General features: G+C 37.5%; 1 protein-coding gene across 1 annotated transcript in view; it reads left to right on the forward strand.

Moving 5' to 3' along the window:
- The window catches only part of Med (Smad/Smad4 homolog Medea), a 278,163-nt gene that overhangs the window by 220,354 nt on the left and 38,227 nt on the right, over positions 1 to 19,582 (forward strand). The window contains exon 12 of the mRNA XM_090413229.1: positions 7,391 to 7,574. Coding sequence (XP_090269355.1) covers positions 7,391 to 7,574 — 184 coding nt within the window. The remainder of the gene's footprint in view (positions 1 to 7,390; positions 7,575 to 19,582) is intronic.

The raw sequence follows: 19,582 nt of genomic DNA on the forward strand, positions 1-19,582 counted from the left end.
ATAGACATTCTGGCAATCATGGTTAGTGTGGACCTACCATGATGACTCATCAGATGCTATGGCATTGTCTGTGTGATAGTAATGTGGAAATAGACAATAGAATATGCAACGCTGGTTATAACCTGATTGTCTTCCTCTTTTATTCCATCTACCTTCATATGCTGGAATGGCCTACCACATGAAGTGTTTCCAGTCAGTTTTTCCTGCTACTCGTCAAAAAAAAAAAAAAAATGTCAAACTTCTGACTCCTCACTTGGATCCCAGACTCAGCACTGATTGTTCATGGTTCTTCAACCTCTTGTGTATGGAATCTGTATGTGTGTGAATGTTTTTGTATACATTACTGACATTTCTAATAAATGAAAGTGTAAGATGAAGAATTTACTCTTGAAAAAAGAAAAAAAAAGGTTGTATTCTGAACTCTGCATTGTGTACTTATGCAACACAAAACCATAATTGAAGCTTAGAGCTGTTCTGAGTGTGAGGATTCTGTCTTCTTATTTTTCTATCACCAGATCACAGAAAAGAATTGAGATGTCAACAGCTGAGTATAAAAATATTAAAAGGAGTGGAAGTTGCTTAGAACAATTGAATGAAATAGGGAATATGAAGATTGCAGTGGAGTCAAGAGAATTTGGTTTGTTAGATAAAATTTTTTTCACTGGAAAAATAAAGTTCCCATAAGCACAGCAATCAAGAAAAAATATAAACTACTTCGAAAGAAAATTGATTTGAACATTTAAAGCAGAAAAGCAAGAATGATTTATTAGCCTTCCAAATGTCTATGTGGAAGAAATATATCGACCATCTTACACTTCATATCTTATTTCAGTGGAATATCAGTGGTATTGTAATTTTAATGACCATTTTGTTTCCATGTTTTGGTTGACATAAATATACATCATATTTATGTCATGGCTGTGTGGTTAAGAACTTTAGGAAAATACCCTATGAATGGTATTTCTGTTAATAGAAACAAAAATTGTGGCATGTAAGCTTCCTAAAGAAGAATAAGATAGAAGATTTAATATAGTAGTTTTTCTTTTATGAAAATAGTAAATGAAGGAATCTAAAATTTAGTCTTCATTTAATTTTTGTGAAATCAAGCTCAGACTATACAGAATTGACAAAAAGTAAGGTTGGATGACTATTCTGTTGCTATTTTAAGAGATAGAAGTGAGAATTTTTTTTTCCTTCTGGAAAATGGGAGACAGAGAGAGAGAATACTTCATTGTTGAACAGTAATTTAAGGAAGATACATCCAAGGAATTAATAATAAATGAGAGATTCATTGAACTGAAATCTCCAATCATTGCAGAAAAATCATTTAAAATTTGTTTTTGGCATTTGATCATGTGGGAAAGTTTGTGCAAGTTTATGCTAAAAAAAAAGAGTGAGGAAATTCCTTGATTCATTGATTTAAATATTGTTAATGTGAGAAAGGCAAGAGAGAGTGAGTTAGAATCTTTATATGTCAGTTAGTTTTTTCCTAAGGATAAACTAAGCTCAGAGTCTCATTAAGTAATATATTGAAATGACTCCTTTTCTTATAATAATTCTATATGTAGTACAATCACTTAATTTTTTGTTCGATATTTTTACATTATTTATTATTGTTATTAAAGCATGTTTAATTTATATTATGTCTCTCTTCTGAAAACTGGAAAAAAAGTTCTTTATCTTGCTGTTTGCTTGTATGAGAATTACATTATCATCCAGAAACAAATCTGTTTCTCTTTCTACTCAGCATAAAAAAAGCAATAATTAAACGAAACCACCTAAATAAATAAATAAAAATTAATAACTAGGGTATGGTTAGAAGCTAATTGAATAAATTTATATGGAATGTTAGATAAATTAGCTCCCCTACGTGTCTGCTTTGTTTATTCTGTTGTCTTTTTTTTCCATATATGGGCCACCATTGAAATCAATTTAAACTTATGGATCTGAGAATTGGTTTAGAAATAAAACAAAATCAAAAACAACATAAAAAAAAAAGTGCATTATGAATGGTATATTTTCATGTTTAGTCACTAGAACACCAGGTCATAAATTATTGCACTATTTGGATCCTTATATAATTAAGAAATACAGTTTGATGGTTAATACTAATGATGGCATATAAAACATAAACTGAAATACTTAACTAATTTTTACTTTTAGTTAAACTTCTTTGTTGTTGATGTATGTTCTTTTATCTTATTCTAATGGATGTTACACATTATCATGCCATCAAAGTTGAACCACAAATATGTCCTGAGAAAAATCCTGAAGAGAGTGAACACATGGCATCACTGGCTGAATTGTATGAAAATGAAGATATTAGGAAGGAATATGACATTGTTAGTTTCTTGAAGTCTAACAATGTCATATTTCTTCCATATGAGATGGTAGTATGGTAGAGGAAATGTTATCAAAGCAGTTGTGTGATGATAGAGGAAAAGACCCAGAGAAAGACCAAGATCTGAGTGGATTGATGCAAATACTAGTGTAGTAGAAGATTAAAATGTAAGATGTGACAATATTGAAGTCCTGACACATACACTTATGAGTCAAAACATTATGACCACCTGCCTGGTGGTGTGTTTACCCTTCTTTGACCAAGATTATCAGTTGTACCCATCTTGGCACTGACTCCACTGACCTTGAGAGACCGCAAAGTCTCCCAAGGTCAACGACTGGTCAGAAACTGGTATCAACCAGCGGATGCTACATTCCATATGGTCCCACAAACGTTTGATGGGATTGAAATGAGGAGAATCAGGTATCCAAGGGAGCACACAGAATGCTTGAATCATGCTTAATCGGGACACATCACCGTGTAGGACAATACCCTGTCTGAAACAATCTCCAAGATAAGAATTCGTAGTCAAAGTGTGTTCAGTAGGAATGAGATGATCCAGTGATATCCATGAGAATATAATACATAATGTGTGCAGTTAAACTTGACAAAAAGTCAAGTTTAATGATACACATCGCACCCACAGAACTACATCTTTAATTAGGATATAGCTACTATAGCATATTTGAAAGATAATTTCTTAGCTTGTCATTTTAAAGAATTTGAAATTATTTATTCATATGGAATTCTTAATAAGAATTGTGGTTTGATTCTTAACATGGATGAATTACTGTGGACAGACTGAAAGAAGAGAACAAAAAACACCACAATAAAGGTATGAAATATAAAATATATGAATACTACCTCTCTATAAACATATGTGGGCACCAGACATTCCACAACTAGTATATATATAATTTATCAAGAAGAATTAGCTATATTAGTCATACTTAGAAATATGGAAGTGCATTATCCTACAAATAATAAATTTAGTTTAATCCTTTATCCAAGTGTAAGCAAACAAAGTTTCGCCTGAAGTATCTTCAGGACTCAGGCAATTCGTGGTAAAGGTGGACCAAGCTCTCATCACTCGTTCTCTCAGTATCTCCCATAATGCAAAGCACATCTCCTTGCGAACATGTATAATGCTATGCATTAAGGAAAGGACCACTACCCAGACTGGTTTCGATCTTTATTGAGGTCTCGTCAGTGGGAGCCAGACCCAGAAGTGGTGATACTAAGGCAGAAGCAATGGAGAAGTCATATTTACCTATACAAGTTGCCAAAAGGTGTTGTACCACCTTATTATTAAATTACTCTAGATTTAGAGAAACATGTTGGAAATTTTTTTCCACTTGGTTAGACTATAAAAAACTTCCAACATCTTTCTCTAAATCCAGAGTAATTTAATAATAAGGTGGTACACCTTTTGGCAACTCATATAGGTAAATATGACTTCTCCATTGCTTCTGGGTCTGGCTCCCACTGACGAGACCTCAATAAAGGTCGAAACCGGTTGGAAGCTTGGATGATGAATGGCAACGCTGTCACCCAGTTCCAGGGGGGGGGGGGGGTAATGAATGGCAATGCTGTAGCCTGTGAAGTTAACTGAGGCATGGCTGTTGCTGTTACCCCTCAAGATATGAGCAAATGAGCTGCTCTGCTCTGTGGTGGGGGTGAGCCTGTCACGGTATAGAGCCAACCAGTTCTGAGAGTTTTCTCAGTGGCAGGGTGAGCCTGTTACTGAGGGGAACAACGCTGAGTTTTTGGAATATGACCTGTACTTTAACATTCAATGAAGGTCGAAACCGGTCTGGGTAATGGCCCTTCCCTTAATGCATAGCGATATACATGTCCACAAGGAGATGTGGTTCGCATTATGGGAGATACTGAGACAAGGAGTGATGAGAGCTTGGTCCACCTTTACCACAAGTTGCCTCAGTCCTGAAGATACTTCAGCTGCAAACTTTGTTTGCTTGCACTTGGATAAAGGATTAAACTAAATTTATTATAGTCTAACCAAATGGGGAAAAACTTCCAACATTATCATACAAACTATGACATACACATATCATTATCAGCCCAAGTTTTGCTTCCTTGCAAATCTAACAGGGAGTAGAATATTTGTGATCATAATAACAGTGAGGCCACACATAGAATTTATTAAAATTACATAGTATCTGAAAAAGTCTAATTTGTATGTTTATTTCATGCATATGGATACAATTTAGTTTAGTTTAGTAATTCTTGTATGAGTTCTGCAACGAAGAATGAAATGAAGCATCCAGAAAGTATCTTCATTACTTTACAGAGTACAACCCATTATAAAATATATATAACACTCACATCAGTGCTACCTGGAAGTTTCAAGAGTGGCCTCAAAGAGAAATAAAACAAAATCAAACACCTATAATAGTACATTTGTACCATGGTTGTGCTAAGGATTTTTTTAATGTTTTATTAATTTATGCATATGTGTGTATATATATATTTTTTATTTTATTGTTTATTTATTTATTTATTTATTTATTTTTACTTAGGCCAGAAAACCTGCGCTGGAGACAAAACATAGAACTGACGGAAGTTTTTTCACTTGGCTATGCTACCAATTATATATTTAGTTTAATCCTTTATCCAAGTATAAGCAAACAAAGTTTGTGCCTGAAGTATTTTCAGGACTGGGGCAACTCGTGGTAAAGGTGTCATAAGCTTGCCTTAGTATCCCATAATGCAAAGCACATCTCCTTGTGGACATGTATACTGCTATGCATTAAGGGAAGGGTCACTACCCAGACTGGTTTCGACCTTTATTGAGATCTCGTCAGTGGGAGCCAGACCCAGAGGTAGTGATACTAAGGTGGAAGTAATGCAGAAGTCATACACCAGTTGCCAAAAGGTGTCAACACCTTATTACTAAAATTCTTAGATTAGAGATAGTTGATGGAAGTTTTTTCACTTGGCCATGCTACCAATTATATATGTGGTTTAATCCTTTATCCAAGTGTAAGCAAACAAAGTTTGCACCTGTAGTATTTTCAGGACTGGGGCAACTCCACCTTAGTATCACTACCTCTGGGTCTGGCTCCCACTGACAAGACCTCAATAAAAGTCGAAACAAGTCTGGGTAGTGATCCTTCCCTTAATACATAGCAGTATACATGTGTGCAAGGAAATGTGTTTTGCATTATGAGATACTAAGGCAAGTGATGAGACCCTTTTCCACGAGTTGCCCCAGTACTGAAAATACTTCAGGCGCAAACTTTGTTTGCTTACATTTGGATAAAGGATTAAACCAAATATATAATTGAAAAACATAGAACTTTTTCGAAGCCACTTTCAAGTGGAGTTGGTGGTCTCACATCCTCAATGAAGTTCATCTCCGCTGAAGACTATTGCAAATGTTCGTGCCCGTGGCAGGATTCAAACCTGAAACCTACTGGTCAGAGAGAGCAGATACACTAACAACTTGGCCAGTGAGACAATTAGTTACTGTGTTCTGCAATTTTTGAAATGAGTGATTAAAAAAAACTGACAGATTTTGTTTTAAACTCATTAAAACTGCTTCAAATCTTTTTGCACTTCCAAACAACCATCATCTGTCATTCAAAGAACTCCAGACAGATCTGGTCAAACAGTCACGAGCTTGATGAGATCGTTTTTTTCACCGAAAGAGTTTTACGTCAGAAATTCAGTTCTGTGTGCCAGCATAACATTATCTTTGCTCTTTGCAATATATTTTTTTTGTAAAGAACAACACCTCCACAGTGCAATTGGGCCACTCGCTTTTAACTGGACCTAGGTTTTTTTATTATCCCACCTCATATTATATATGCAGGTGGGATAATAAAATAATAAGATAATAAAATGTGGGTGTATAGCAACCAGTATACATAACATATAAGCGCCATATATTAAAGGAAGAGCAGGAATCTGCTGTTTAGTTTTTTTTTTTTTTTTTTTTAACAACTAAAGACTAGTTTTTATGGAATACAGCTTGCTAGAGGCTACTCCATAAAACACTGAGAAGGAAAGAGGAAGAAAATTTGGTTAGTTAGACTGGGAGCTAGACAGCAAATGGGTGTTGACCAGTAGCTGCTCATGTTGTGTCCTGACTATCTTAGAAGAACATGAAGAAACAATGGTGGCCATTTCAGCAAAACATTGTAAAAATACTGGTGGAAGAAACATAAATAGAAACTTCAGGATTAACTCCAATCACTTTCTCACAGAAAGGGATTATCCTTAAAGAACACCTCATGCAGCCATGAAGACAGTGTGCTATTTGCTATCAGACTCTTTTAGGAGTCTTTTGGTGTATTGCCCCCAAATGTGGTAGCAGTTTTACAGGTGAAGCTGAGTAGCCAGTTGTCAGAAAAGGACACCACTTTTTGGAGTCTTAAAAAGCCATGGATGTTATGTGATATAACAGGAATGCTTAGAGCTGATGCATGATCCTGTCTAGAGATCTGATATCAGAGGTAAAAGGTAGAGAAGTGAGGGTTTTTTTTTTTTTTTTTTCAAGAAATATGATAGGACTTTACTTACTAACATTATGGTTCACAAGGTTAAATTAAAGAATGGCAAGGAGATCAGAATTAAGATGTCTTGAATTGGCTTTATATATTTATCAGTCCTGCACATGAGGAGTTGCAGACTATATATAAATGATAGGTCAGTCTCTTATGGAACATGGGTTCTTCTTCCTGCAAAGCAGTGAGTTGGCCAAAACACACAAAGTTAACAGGTATATTCATCTCACTGCCTAGTGCTAAGGACACACAATGATACCTTCTGTACTCTCAAATGTCACTTCCTGTGACTTTTTTGTTCACCAATTCGAAATTGTAACTTCAAGGATGGAAATGTCATGAGTAGTGGAAGAAACCAGATTAAGTTAAAAAAAAGAGCTGCTTAATTAATGTCTTGAAATATGCTATGTCTCATTATTTTGCCTGATAATGCTGTGGATCGAAGTTGAATAATATGTGTATAATTTGTTCTTTTTTTTTTTTTTTTCTTCCTTCCTTTCTTTCTTTCTCTACTGAATAGCTCCTGAATACTGGTGTTCCATAGCATACTTTGAACTAGATCAGCAAGTGGGTGAAACCTTCAAAGTATCATCGTCTTACAGCAGTGTTATTGTAGATGGTTATGTGGACCCGTCTGGAGGAAATCGTTTTTGTTTAGGAGCACTCTCTAATGTCCATCGAACAGAACAAAGTGAAAGACCGAGGTATATTTAGAAATGTCTAATTTTTTAACTTTCAGTGTATATCTATATACACACACATCTGAAAGAAGAGTTTTCTTAGGATGAGAAATGCTACTTCAGTGTATGCCATATTTGTGTGTGTGCATGTGCATTCTCTCCAAGTGCACAAATTTTGTTCCTTCTTTTCTTCTTCTGAAGAAAAGAAGTGATTTTTCACTTCAGTAATGAAATTTTCCATTTCATTATTGCTATTATGTTAACCCTCCAGGGGAAGTCAGGACTCATTGAGAGAGGATATACATCACTCGTGCCACCTTGTCACACTTTCTCTTAAACTCATGCACACTAGATGCATTCATCAAGCAAACTCTTCCACTCACTGCTCTGTGACAGAAAAATCTAGCTCTTACCCCTTTCTTGACCAAGAACAAACTTAACTTTCATGGATGTCCTGTGTTCTCTCCTTGCCTTCCATATAACAAAAAATTTCATCAGAGAGTATCAAATTCAGCTGAATGCAACTTAAGCATACATGCCGCTATTCCGTTTCCCTATGCTGAATTCTTATCCTGGTTATGCAGCAGCTCTTTAACCTCATTATTATACACCTCTCTCTCTCTCTCTTTATCCAATGTAGTAATAACACTGTGCACCATGTTGCATTCACCCAGTTGTTATATCTTATCAAAGTGAGCACTCATTAATTGAACAATCTCATCTTCTTCTGACACAAGAATAACAAGACTGAATGCATTAGTAAAGTTGTTCTTCCACATTTGTTCATTTTTTTACTTGTGGCATAATGATAATATCCTTTTGGACTGCTTTTAGCCTACACAGTCAATTTCTTTTTTGTATTTCAGTTTAGTTTTCTGCATGATACTTGTAACTTTTCTATCCTGGGCTTTATATATTTCATAACTCTTGTCACTCTTATTTGCACAATATTCCTTGCACATCCATTTCACTATTACCTATTTGTTCTTTTAATTCTAGATATATATTCAGATACTGCTTCAGGCCTCACCATTAGTTGTATATTTCTGGCGCCGGCCACATTCACCAGTGTCGCACATGCTGTGAACAAACGCTTACACGTTTCGTGCAGTCTCCATTCATACACGATTTTTATAGTCTACAAACCTTGTGATTGTTTAATGTTATGTTCTTGATAAAAATTTTATCACATAAAAAATAATAATGTCGTCCAAAAGAAACAAGTCTGATTCTTCTACAGCTAGCAAGAAAAAAAAACATTGACGTTTAAAGTTATGCTCATTATTGATAATGCACCTGGTCACCCTCCTGCAACTTTAATTGATTTTGATCCACGTGTAAAAGTTGTTTTCTTGCCTCCAAATACAACCAGCTTACTTCAACCGATAGACCAAGGAGTTATCAAAACATTCAAAGCATACTGCACACACCGTTCATTTGCAAGTCTGAATGAAGCTATGAGGCAAAATGAGCAACTGTCTGTTAAAGAGTTTTGGAAATAGTTTAATGTTTTAGATGCTGTAAGAATTATTGGAGATTCTTGGGGTGAAATTTCCCAAAAAACCTTGAATTGCGTCTGGAAAAAACTTTGTCCATCCTTTTTTAAATGTGAAACGGAAATGTTGCCAGAAACTGATCAAGTTGCTGAGGCAATAGAATAAGTTGTCAACCTTGCCAGGCAATTAGATTTAGAAGTCGACAGTGAAGATGTCAGCGAGCTGTTAGACTCGTATAACAAAGAGCTTACAATCGACGAGCTCATAGAGATGTGTGAGCAAAACGCTACTGAAGAGACCGAAACCTCAGATCCAGTTCTACCAAAAAAGCACATGACAATTGCAAAATTAACAGAAAGTCTCAGCTTAATTAAGAAAGGTTTACAGATTTTGGAGGACATAGATTCTAACGAGGAACGAATTGTAGCCACTAGGCAAGTAATAAAAAAATCGTGGGTTTGCTATGAAGAAATTTTGCGTGACAAGAAAAAGACATTATGCCATCTGACGAATCCATTAGATTTTATGAAACCATCAACATCGAAATAACTTTCTTTTTTTTTTTTTATGTACGAAAAACTATGATTATATTAAAAAAAAGAGGTGTTTTTGTAAACCTTTGGTCCCAATTAACTAATATTTTGTATGTTTGTATATATAAATTACATGCAAAATTATACCCCGAGTTACGCAAATTCAACTTGCACACTTTTTGTTGGTCCCACCTGCTGCGTAACTTCGGGGTTTTACTGTACTTCATTTATAAAAACTGTAAATGAAGTATTCTCCTTCAAGAAATTATTTTTGTGTTCATCATTTTAATATTATTATTATTAAGAGAGAGACCTCCAGGGAGTCAGGGATTCATCGAAGGCCACATACTTCATGCACCAGCTATCATACTTATTCTTGAGTTCGTTCACACTGCTTCCACATACCACATCCAGTGGCAGTCCATTCCAATCATGCACCATCCTACTGAGAGAAAAATCTAGCCCTCATTCCCTTCTTAGTGGCATTCATTCTTCTCAGCTTCCAAGGATCCCCTCTTGTCCTTTCCCCACCCTCCATAAAATGAAAAAAAAAATCCATTAACTAAAATCCTGTATGACCCTTTCAGAAGTTTGTATGTCTCAATCATATCATCCCTCTTTCTCCTGTGTACTAGTCTTTGCACTCTACAAATTCTCAATCTGTTCTTCATAATCAGTATTCCACAAACCTGATATATTTTTTAACACTCTCCTTTGCTCTCTCTCTCCTGTATCAGAATCACAACGGAAACCAGGAGACTAGACCTGTGCACAATAGTCCAAATGAAATCTTATCAAGGCCTTGTAAAGAGGCAAAATGACATCCTTATCTTTACATGTGAATGTTTCAGCATTGCAATTATATTTTCAGTTGTATTTGCAGTCTTTGCTATGCAGTCCCTAAATTTCATCTTGCTATGTACTAACACTCCAAGATCCTTAGCCTGATCAGTTTTTTAGTATAATCCCACCAATATAATACGACATTGGATATCTAATCACACCAACATGTATGCCTTTACATTTACTGACATCATTTTCCCATGCTAGCCTATTCAAATCATTCTGCAAATACTGCATAAACAGCACATTCCTGATTACTTTATTATTATGGCTATAGGCTAGTAGGCACCCTGTTCCCACCACCTGGGCATCACCTACCCAAATGTCACCATTTCTTTTAATCACTAAGTCTGTCTTACGCAAACCCACGGAGGTCCTATAATGTGGTTCCACTGCAGTCTCCCAACCTTTGTTCTTAAAGCGGTTGTTTAGAATGGAGACCACGGCATCATGCCTCCTCACGCTGACCCCATAGGTGCGGAAGCATCACTGGACTATATGAGACAATGTCTCACTGTAGTGACAGCCAGCTCTACAGTTGGAGTTGTCACTACCCCATCGAGCTGTGCGGGCTCGAGTAGGCAGCGCATTGATCCTCGTCCTGATAAGGTCAATATACTCAACCCAGGGAGGAGTCTGGTGCCATCCCTTACCCAATCATGCTCGGGAGGCACCAGATATGACTCTTTTAAAGGAGCACCATCTACAGAACAGTGCAACAAAGATGCCTATCTCTTGTGTTCTGCAGGTGCTGACTCAATTAAGGTACCTTGATAATGGGACCAGCCTTTAGCCTGCCTAAAGTCTTCTTGTATTAATGGGCTATAGAAAGCCTCTCTGCAGATGGGGGAAGAAGATAGTTCTAACTGCGCGATTCTTGACAGCCGCAGGCATGGGATCAGCCATCTAAGTGATGGAACCCCAAGCCCACCATCCTTCACCCTTGCATGGAAATATGCAGTATGAGTGTCAGGCGGCAGTCGGAGCCATGATCTCATGGCTGAACGGATAGCCCTGTCCATTCGGGACAGTACCGAGATATATGTCCTACCAAGCACCAACTTGTGGTAAAAGCGAGGTAGGAGATAGTAGGAAAGGAGAAATAGTCTTTGCTAGGGCTTGAGAGGAGCTTTCCCCAAAGAAGCGATCCCAGCTTCTAGGATAGAAGGGACAGAAGACTTTACCTTTGGGGTGAACATGATACCGAGGTATCTCCACTCTTCCAGGATGAGCAAAGCATGCAACGGCCTCCTGTGCAGGGAAAACTCTATAGTCTCGACCTTAAGCTTCTTGTCACGACCAGAGGGGGATAAGAGCTAAAGAGCAGGATTTCTCTACATTAATAGAAAGGCCTCGAATAGAGAAGTCACCCGGTCAAGGAGTTCCTGCAAGCCTATCTTAGTAGAGGCTACGAGAACGAGATCGTCCGCAAAGGCCATAGCATTAAAGGAAGAAGCGCCTAGAAAGTAGCCTATATGGCTAGGAAGAGAATGAAGAAACTCATCTATGACGCAGTTAAAGAAAAGGGGAGATAGAGGATCACCCTGGCGAATACCCTGCACTGCGGGAATAGAAGTTGCACTGGACCCTGTAGTGATAGTGATGGAGCCACCCAAGTATAGCTCCGTAACATAGGAAAGAAAAGGTTCTGGACATCCAGCAATAGACAGCACTCGTAGGAGAGAAGGAAGGGAGATGCTATCAAAGGCCTTTTGGAGGTCCAGCGATGCCACCATACATAGAGGCTTAAGGTGCCGTCAGGAATCAGAGAGAAGAAAGAAGATATATATTCTCAGCACAGCCGTCCGAAGGGACAAAAGCTCTCTGTCTATAATCATGCTGTATATGTTGCTGAAGTTATTTAACTAATATTTTATGATAGAGTCTAAGTAACACAGGGGAGATGGTAATAGGTCTAAAGTCTGATGCACAGCTTGAATTTTCTTTCTTTCTTCGGAATGAAGATAGTTCTTGAAGCACGTAAGTATAGTGGTATTACTTTACTGGAAAGGAGAATGTCCACTAAGTCTTGAAGAATCTTCAGCAGCACCTTCCAAATCTTGCAGACTCACGTCCCCTGTATACCATTTTTTGATATCTGTCAGTTAGCCATCCTCTTATCTATTCCAATAGTTCATAATCCAAACCCATATTAGCGAATTTATGCAACAGTCTAAAGTGCTGTATTATGTCAAAAGCCTTAGCAATGTGCCTTAACTTCAGTCCATTCCCCTTGTCTAATTCAATGATAACATTACAGAATGTGAGCAAGTTGCTAAAACATGACCTTCCCTCAGTATTGGTCGATAGTGTGATATATCAGTCTTTTTACCACCATCGTACAATGGGATTACCATGCATTCTTTCCATTCCTGCAGAATCTTCCCTGTTCTAATATTGTTTTTCTTCTCTATTTTATATCAATAAGAGCAACAAAAATATATGTAAAGTTGAAACAATAGTTTGTGCATTGAAAAAATATATATTATTGTTGCATGCTTGTACTACAGAGTTTATTTTAGTGGCAGTTGTGCCTTGCAAACGGAATAAAATAAGCTTTATGTTGATATTGACAGAACAGCTATAAGCTTGCTACTATTTTTGCTCTGAATATGAAGTTTTAATTTGTCTACATCAACATTTACCAAATATTACATAGCTGCGGACAGGATTTTTTCAGTGTGTTTTATGTATGTATATATGTATGTATATGTTGAATATTTTTGAATATGTAATTTGCTGGATTAATGCTGGAGGAGATAAAAACTGATATTTTTTTTTTAACTAACTAATATTAAGCAATCAGGCAAAGACTAAGTGTGTATTTTCTATGTGATTAATATGGGCATGTTATTAAATTTGAAGATTTTATTTTATGCAATTTCCACTCACAAAATTTTTTTAAAAAAATAGAAAAAATTCCTTGATCTGCTCATGGCGCTTTTTATTTTTATTTATTTTTATGGTGAGAAGAATACAATGCTGCTAGGTTAACGTCTAGCCCAGAAAGCCAATGAAGGACCTCATCCATCACCTTGTGGATGTCTTGGAGGTTACCATGAAGGGTGGTCTGACAGTTTCTATTTGTGTAGTAGGTAGTTGCATCTGCCCTGGTTAGTTCTGATATCCTGTTGATAGATGACCAAATCTTCCTAGAAAGAGCAAAACCAAGCTATGGAATACAGGGATCTTCAGCCAGGAAGCCATTTGTTGGGAGATTGTTGGACCGGTGCTCTACACATAAGGCAGCTGAAGAGAGTTCGTCCATTGACCAGAAAGGGTTTTTTGACTTTAGGTAATGACCAGGTGGATTTTTGAGAGTCCAATGCAGAGCAGGAGTGAGTTGCTCATTCAGCCAGGAAGCCATTTGTTGGGAGATTGTTGGACCGGTGTTCTATCCACATGTCAGATGTTGATAAGGCAGCTGAAGAGAGTTCGTCCATTGACCAGAAAGGGTTTCTTGACTTTAGGTGATGACCAGGTGGATTTTTGAGAGTCCAATGCAGAGGCAGGAGTGAGTTGCTCATTACTTTATTAAATTCTTTAATCGAGGCTTGTCTTCTCCATATATTTGGTGGAGCAATGTTGGATTGGACAGGCAGCCATAGGAGAGGGAGTGCTTCTCAGTGTCCCACTAATTGTGCACATAGTAGAGTTTAACTGAGTATCTATGATGTTTGTGTGCACACTTCTTTCCCAGATGGGGACACAACATTCTGCTGCAGAGAGTGTGAGGGCTAGTACAGATGACCCTAGGACTTCTGCCCCATAACCCCAGGTTGTTCCAGCAAGCTGTGAAATGATATTATTTGTCATTTTATTCTTGTTGGACAGGTTGGTGATGTGCCTTTTGTAGGTTAGGCTTCTGTTCAAGCTCACTCCAAGGTATTTTGGGTGTGGCTCATGTTCTACCATCTCGATGCAGAAAGAGAAGTTGAGGTGTCGATTTGCCTCTTCATTGTTTAAGTGGAATGCTGCAGACACAGTTTTTGTTGGATTTAGCTTCAGGTACCACTGTTTGAATACTCTTCCAGGTTGGCAAAGGAGGTAGACTGGTATTTGTATTTGCTTGTATATGTATGTATACATGTATTTGCTTGAGCTGGTATGTTGTATGTCGGACATGTAGATGTTGAAGAGTATAGGGGCTAACACAGAGCCCTGTGAGAGACAGTTGTGGAGGAATCTGGGCCTGCTCTTTTTTTCCACCAGTATGGACCTGGATCTTTTTGTTGGAGAGAATGGATTCAAAAAGTGGGAAAGTTTTTTTTGCACCTTATGATATTGCCTAGTTTTAGGAGGCCTCTGATTCAGACTGTGCCATAAGCTGATGTTAGGTCAATGAAAGTGACTCCGGATTTAAGTTTCTTCTGGAAGCCTACTTCATCTGTGTTGTCAGGGCCAGGACCTGGTCACAGTAACTTCCTTCCAGCCTGAAACCAGCTTGTTCAATCAGGGAGTGCTCTTTCAATGAATGGGTGAAATTCTTTTAAGGAGGATTCTTTCAAAGAGGTTTAAGATAGAGCAAATCAAGGAGATAGGTTGTAGATTCTTGACATTATTTGGATTGTTCTTGGTTTGGGCACAGCAATTATTTTGGCTTCCTGCCATAGTTTCAGTTCTCCAGTTGTTATAATTTTTGAGAACAGAACAGCCAGCCATGTTTGACCTCGTTGGCTGAGATGTTTAAGAAAGTTGATGGAGAGGAGACCATCCACTCCTGCAGCCTTGCCATTCTTGAGTTTTATGGCTTCCTGTACCTCTCCAAGAGATACTGGACATACAAGTTCAGGAAGCTTGGGCCCATCTTCAGGTTTTTTCTGCTGGTAGATTGCATGATTATTTCCCTGGTAGAGCTGGGACGTATCTTGGAGGTTTTCAGTAGATGATTAGCCATTTGGTTTGGAGTTATCTCTGGTGGTTTGTATGTTGATGGTACACCTAATCCCACCTAATTTTCTCATAAGTGACCAGCTTTTTTGGCCAGTCTTGATGAAGTCAAGTCCATGAATGGTTGAGATCCATCTATCTTTTCTATGTTTATCGAGCATTGCCATGAGCTCCTTAACAGCAGTTAGGTCTTCAGTTTCTTCATTTTTGGCCTAAAAGTTCCTCTGGGAATAGAGGCATTGGCTGCAGATTTGATTAGTTTAACAAATCTGGAGTAGCTATTAGGGATGGGTGGTATTGTTGGAATAGGAAAAATACTTTTAAAAAAAATCCTTATTTTGCTCATGGTACTAATGTACCATGAGTAAATAAGGTTTTTAGTTTGGAAATCCTGCACTAGAGACCAGACATGGAACTTTTTTCAGCCACTTCAGACAATAAGTAGGATGGTGGTCTCACAGCAAGTGATGAAATTCATCTCCCACCTAAAGATGATAAACATCCATGCCTGTCACAGGATTTGAACTTACGTCCTTTAGTTGGAGAGCAGATATGCTAACCACTCAGAATAAACAGCAATTACACATTTGTCTTGTTTAATTAATTTAATTCTTTTTCTTTTTTTTGTTGTCATTTATTCCCTGATTTTGTCTATCAGTAGCTTATATTGTTATATTTGAACTGGGGGGACATAGCCCCCCCCCCCCCGTGTGTTCTGGACTGGTAGGCCGGTTCTCCTTGAATTCTGATGACTCGAATTTTAAAGACTTGAAAGGGGATCCCCAGTGCCTACGTCATTCAACCCCCTGAGTTCTGGGCTGGTAGGCCGGTTCTCCTTGTATTCTGATGACTCGAATTTTGAAGACTCAAAAAAGGAGGTTCTGCCGCTGCGGCACCTGATCCCCCGAGTTCCGGACTGGTAGGCCAGTTCTCCTTGAATTCTGATGACTTGAAAGGACGGCTCTATGCCCCCCCCCCCCCTTCCTCCTACGACGCCCAAACCCCCGAGTTCCAGACTGGTAGGACGGTTCTTGAATTCTGATGCCTTGAATTTTGAAAACTGAAAAGGAGGGGTACCCCCTGGTGCCTACGGCGCCCAACCCTCCAGTTCCGGGCTGGTAAGCTGGTTATTTTTGGATCAGATGCTCGGAGCTTGCTTCACCTTTGCCGCGAGTTGCCCCTTCTTGTACTACTTCCGAGTTGCCCTCATGTTGCACTACTTGCTAAGACTTGAAAACAGTCATTTTTGTTCAATATTAGCTTTGTCTTATATATCTATAAAAATAGTGCAAAGTTTAATATTTTTCTACTTTAGAAAAATTTATTATTTTCCTCAAATTTTTTACAGGGTGTTCGGGATAAATTTGACATATTTATAATTAATTATATTTTTCCGTAAGTTGCATGTATTAACACACACTTCTCTTCATTTAAAAGTTTGGACCCTTCTTCATTCATATACAAGATGTCAGAAAGGATGGATAGCTGGAACCCACCTGAATCATGGAAGAGAATAACTTGTATCATGATGATTCGTGCCCGCCATCAAAATAAGGATATTACGACTGCTGCCCAATGCTCCCTGAATACAGTAAAAACAATCAGGCATGAACTAGAGACTTGCAATGGTGACTACGAGGATGTAGCAAGAAGAAAGATCCCTAGCAGACGATCTGATTGCGTTCGTACAGCAGAATTCCTCGCAAATCTGCAGGAACAGGTGTTGAAGAACCCTGGCATTGGAATTCGGGCTTTGTTCGTGGAGTTGCTAACTGTAGTCAAGCCTGGATAACAAGGGTAGCCAATGGTAGGCCGTATGTATGGCAGCAGGATTCGGCCCCTTGCCACACCTCTGGGAAAAGTCAAAAATGGTTGTCTGAAAATTTCTACGACTTCACCAGTCCAAATGTTTGGCCTCCAAACTCCCCAGACCTTAACCCCATGGATTATTTTGTATGGGGCGCAGTTGAAAAAGATACCAATCGCACTTCCAGTAATACAAAAGCCCAGTTAATGGATAAAATTAAAACAGTTTTTGCGGCCCTTCCCAGGGAGACTGTAGCATCAGCTTGTTCGAGGTTCCGAAGCAGAATTGAAGCTGTGATCGATGCTAATGGTGGTTATTTTGAGTAAATCTTGTTGATAGTATTGTAATTAACTCTGCCTGTAATGTTTTTTTGTCAATTCATTAAATTTAATAGATACAAAGAAGATTTTCTTTTTCCTTACGAAACTGTCAAATTTATCCCGAACACCCTGTATATAAAAATAATTACACTCTCTATACCAAATTATTGTTATTATTAATTACTATTAAATATATATTATATCAATTATATATAATATAATATTAAGAAGCCTGACAAAAAATGTGACACAAAAACGTTACATAAAAATGCTTATCATTTTATATCTATAGATTAGATTATATATTTTTCCAAAGACCTGTATTTTTTTATTTTTTTTCCAAAGACCAGTATTGAAACACAACATGCCACACTTTTTAAATTAGAGATGCCAAGAAATTATATTCTTGGTTTAATCCTTTTATCCAAGTGTAAGCAAACGAAATTTGTGCTTGAAATAACTTCAGGACTGGGCTGCTTGTATATAGATGTTAATGATTTCACATCAATTGCCTTTGCATCCCATAATACAAAGCACACTTTCTTTCAGATGTGTATAATGAAAAGCCTTATAAGAAGGGACACTATCCAGACCAGTTTCGTTGCATTATATATATGTCTGAAAGGGGGTGTGCTTTGTATTATGGGATACTAAGACAATTGATGTGAAGTCATTAGCCTCTATATACAAGTAGCCCAGCTGTGAAGATACTTCATGTGTAAACTTTGTTTCTTTACACTTGGATAAAGGATTAAACCAAGAATTTACATTACAAATAGCTTTTTTTTTTTTTTTTTTTTTTTTTTTTTTTTTTTTTTTTTTTTTTAAATAATAATACAGAAATTTGTTGCCAACCCTACAGAAATCATCAAGATTTCAAAATTTTTAAAATATAAGAAATATTCAGTGGTGATGTGATGTGGTGGGTGGGGGAAGAGAGAGAGAGAGAGAGAGGAGATGAATAGTTGAAATGTTGAAAGCAGATCATGGAATTTTATGTATTTCTATGTGATTCAGATATTTTGTAGCATGATGTGAGTGCCATAAACTTACTAGAAGGCAAATTAAGATTAAAGCTAGTAGAAAAAAAGTAGATAAAAGGCAGTAGCAGAGTAAACAGAATCATATCGTTACAGCTAATATTATATATGAGGTAGCTCAGTAGATGGAAAATATATGAGAGAATGGCTTATTAAAAGAAATACCATTATCTTGAATTCCATAAGTAATATTCCATCTCTTGTGATGATTTAAACATGGCTGCTGATTTAACTGTTCAACATCAGTAATATTAATTCTGTACCCATTTTTTTTTTTCATACTTGCTGGGATTTGTGTGAAAGGATAACCTTGAACTGGTTGTCTTCCTCAAGAAGAAATTGGTCCCATTATTATTATTAAATAATAATGGGGCCAATTAATATCATTAAATAATAAGCCGGCCTAGTTGGCAGAGTGGTAAGCGTATCCGCTCTCCAGCCAAAAGGCTGTGGGTTCAAATCCCGCCGTGAGCATGGATGTTTATGATTGTCTATGGAAATACTAATGATGGTGGTGGTGTAGTTGCAGTTTTGTTGTAGTTGATCGACTGAGTGGTGGAGACAGAGCTGTAGAGTAGGTGCCCCTCCCTCGATGAGTCTTTGGGCTCCCTGGAGGTGTCAGTTAATAATAATAATAATAAATAGACATTCCGGCAGATTATTCCTGAAAATTTATATCTGCAGATTTTTACCTTTTGCTTCATGTTGGACATTATGTTATATATTTTTATTTATTTATTATTTTATTATTTTTTTCCATTAATATTTTCTTGTGTATATCCTCAGCTAGCATACCAGGTTGCCAGCCTGGTTAGAATATCTGCTTTCCAACCGACATGTTTGACCAAGGGGATATTCGGTTGTTTGTGGATGATGCGAAGCTGGGAAGGATTATTAGTAATAATGCAGATGTGGTAGCCCTGCAAGAGGATTTGAATAAGCTAGATAGATGGGCAAATGAATGGGGGTCTCAGTTGAATGCAGAAAATGTAAGGTCTTGACGTTTGGGAAACATCGATGGGATGCTGCATACTCTATGGGAGGAGTTATACTGGAGGAAGTAGGGGAGATGAGATCTGGGGTTGATGATTGATAGAAACCTG

This window comes from Typopeltis vanoorti, chromosome 23, assembly GCF_054136105.1.
Source record: "Typopeltis vanoorti isolate ZY-2024b chromosome 23, IOZ_Tvanoo_1.0, whole genome shotgun sequence".
NCBI classification, from domain to species: domain Eukaryota; kingdom Metazoa; phylum Arthropoda; class Arachnida; order Uropygi; family Thelyphonidae; genus Typopeltis; species Typopeltis vanoorti.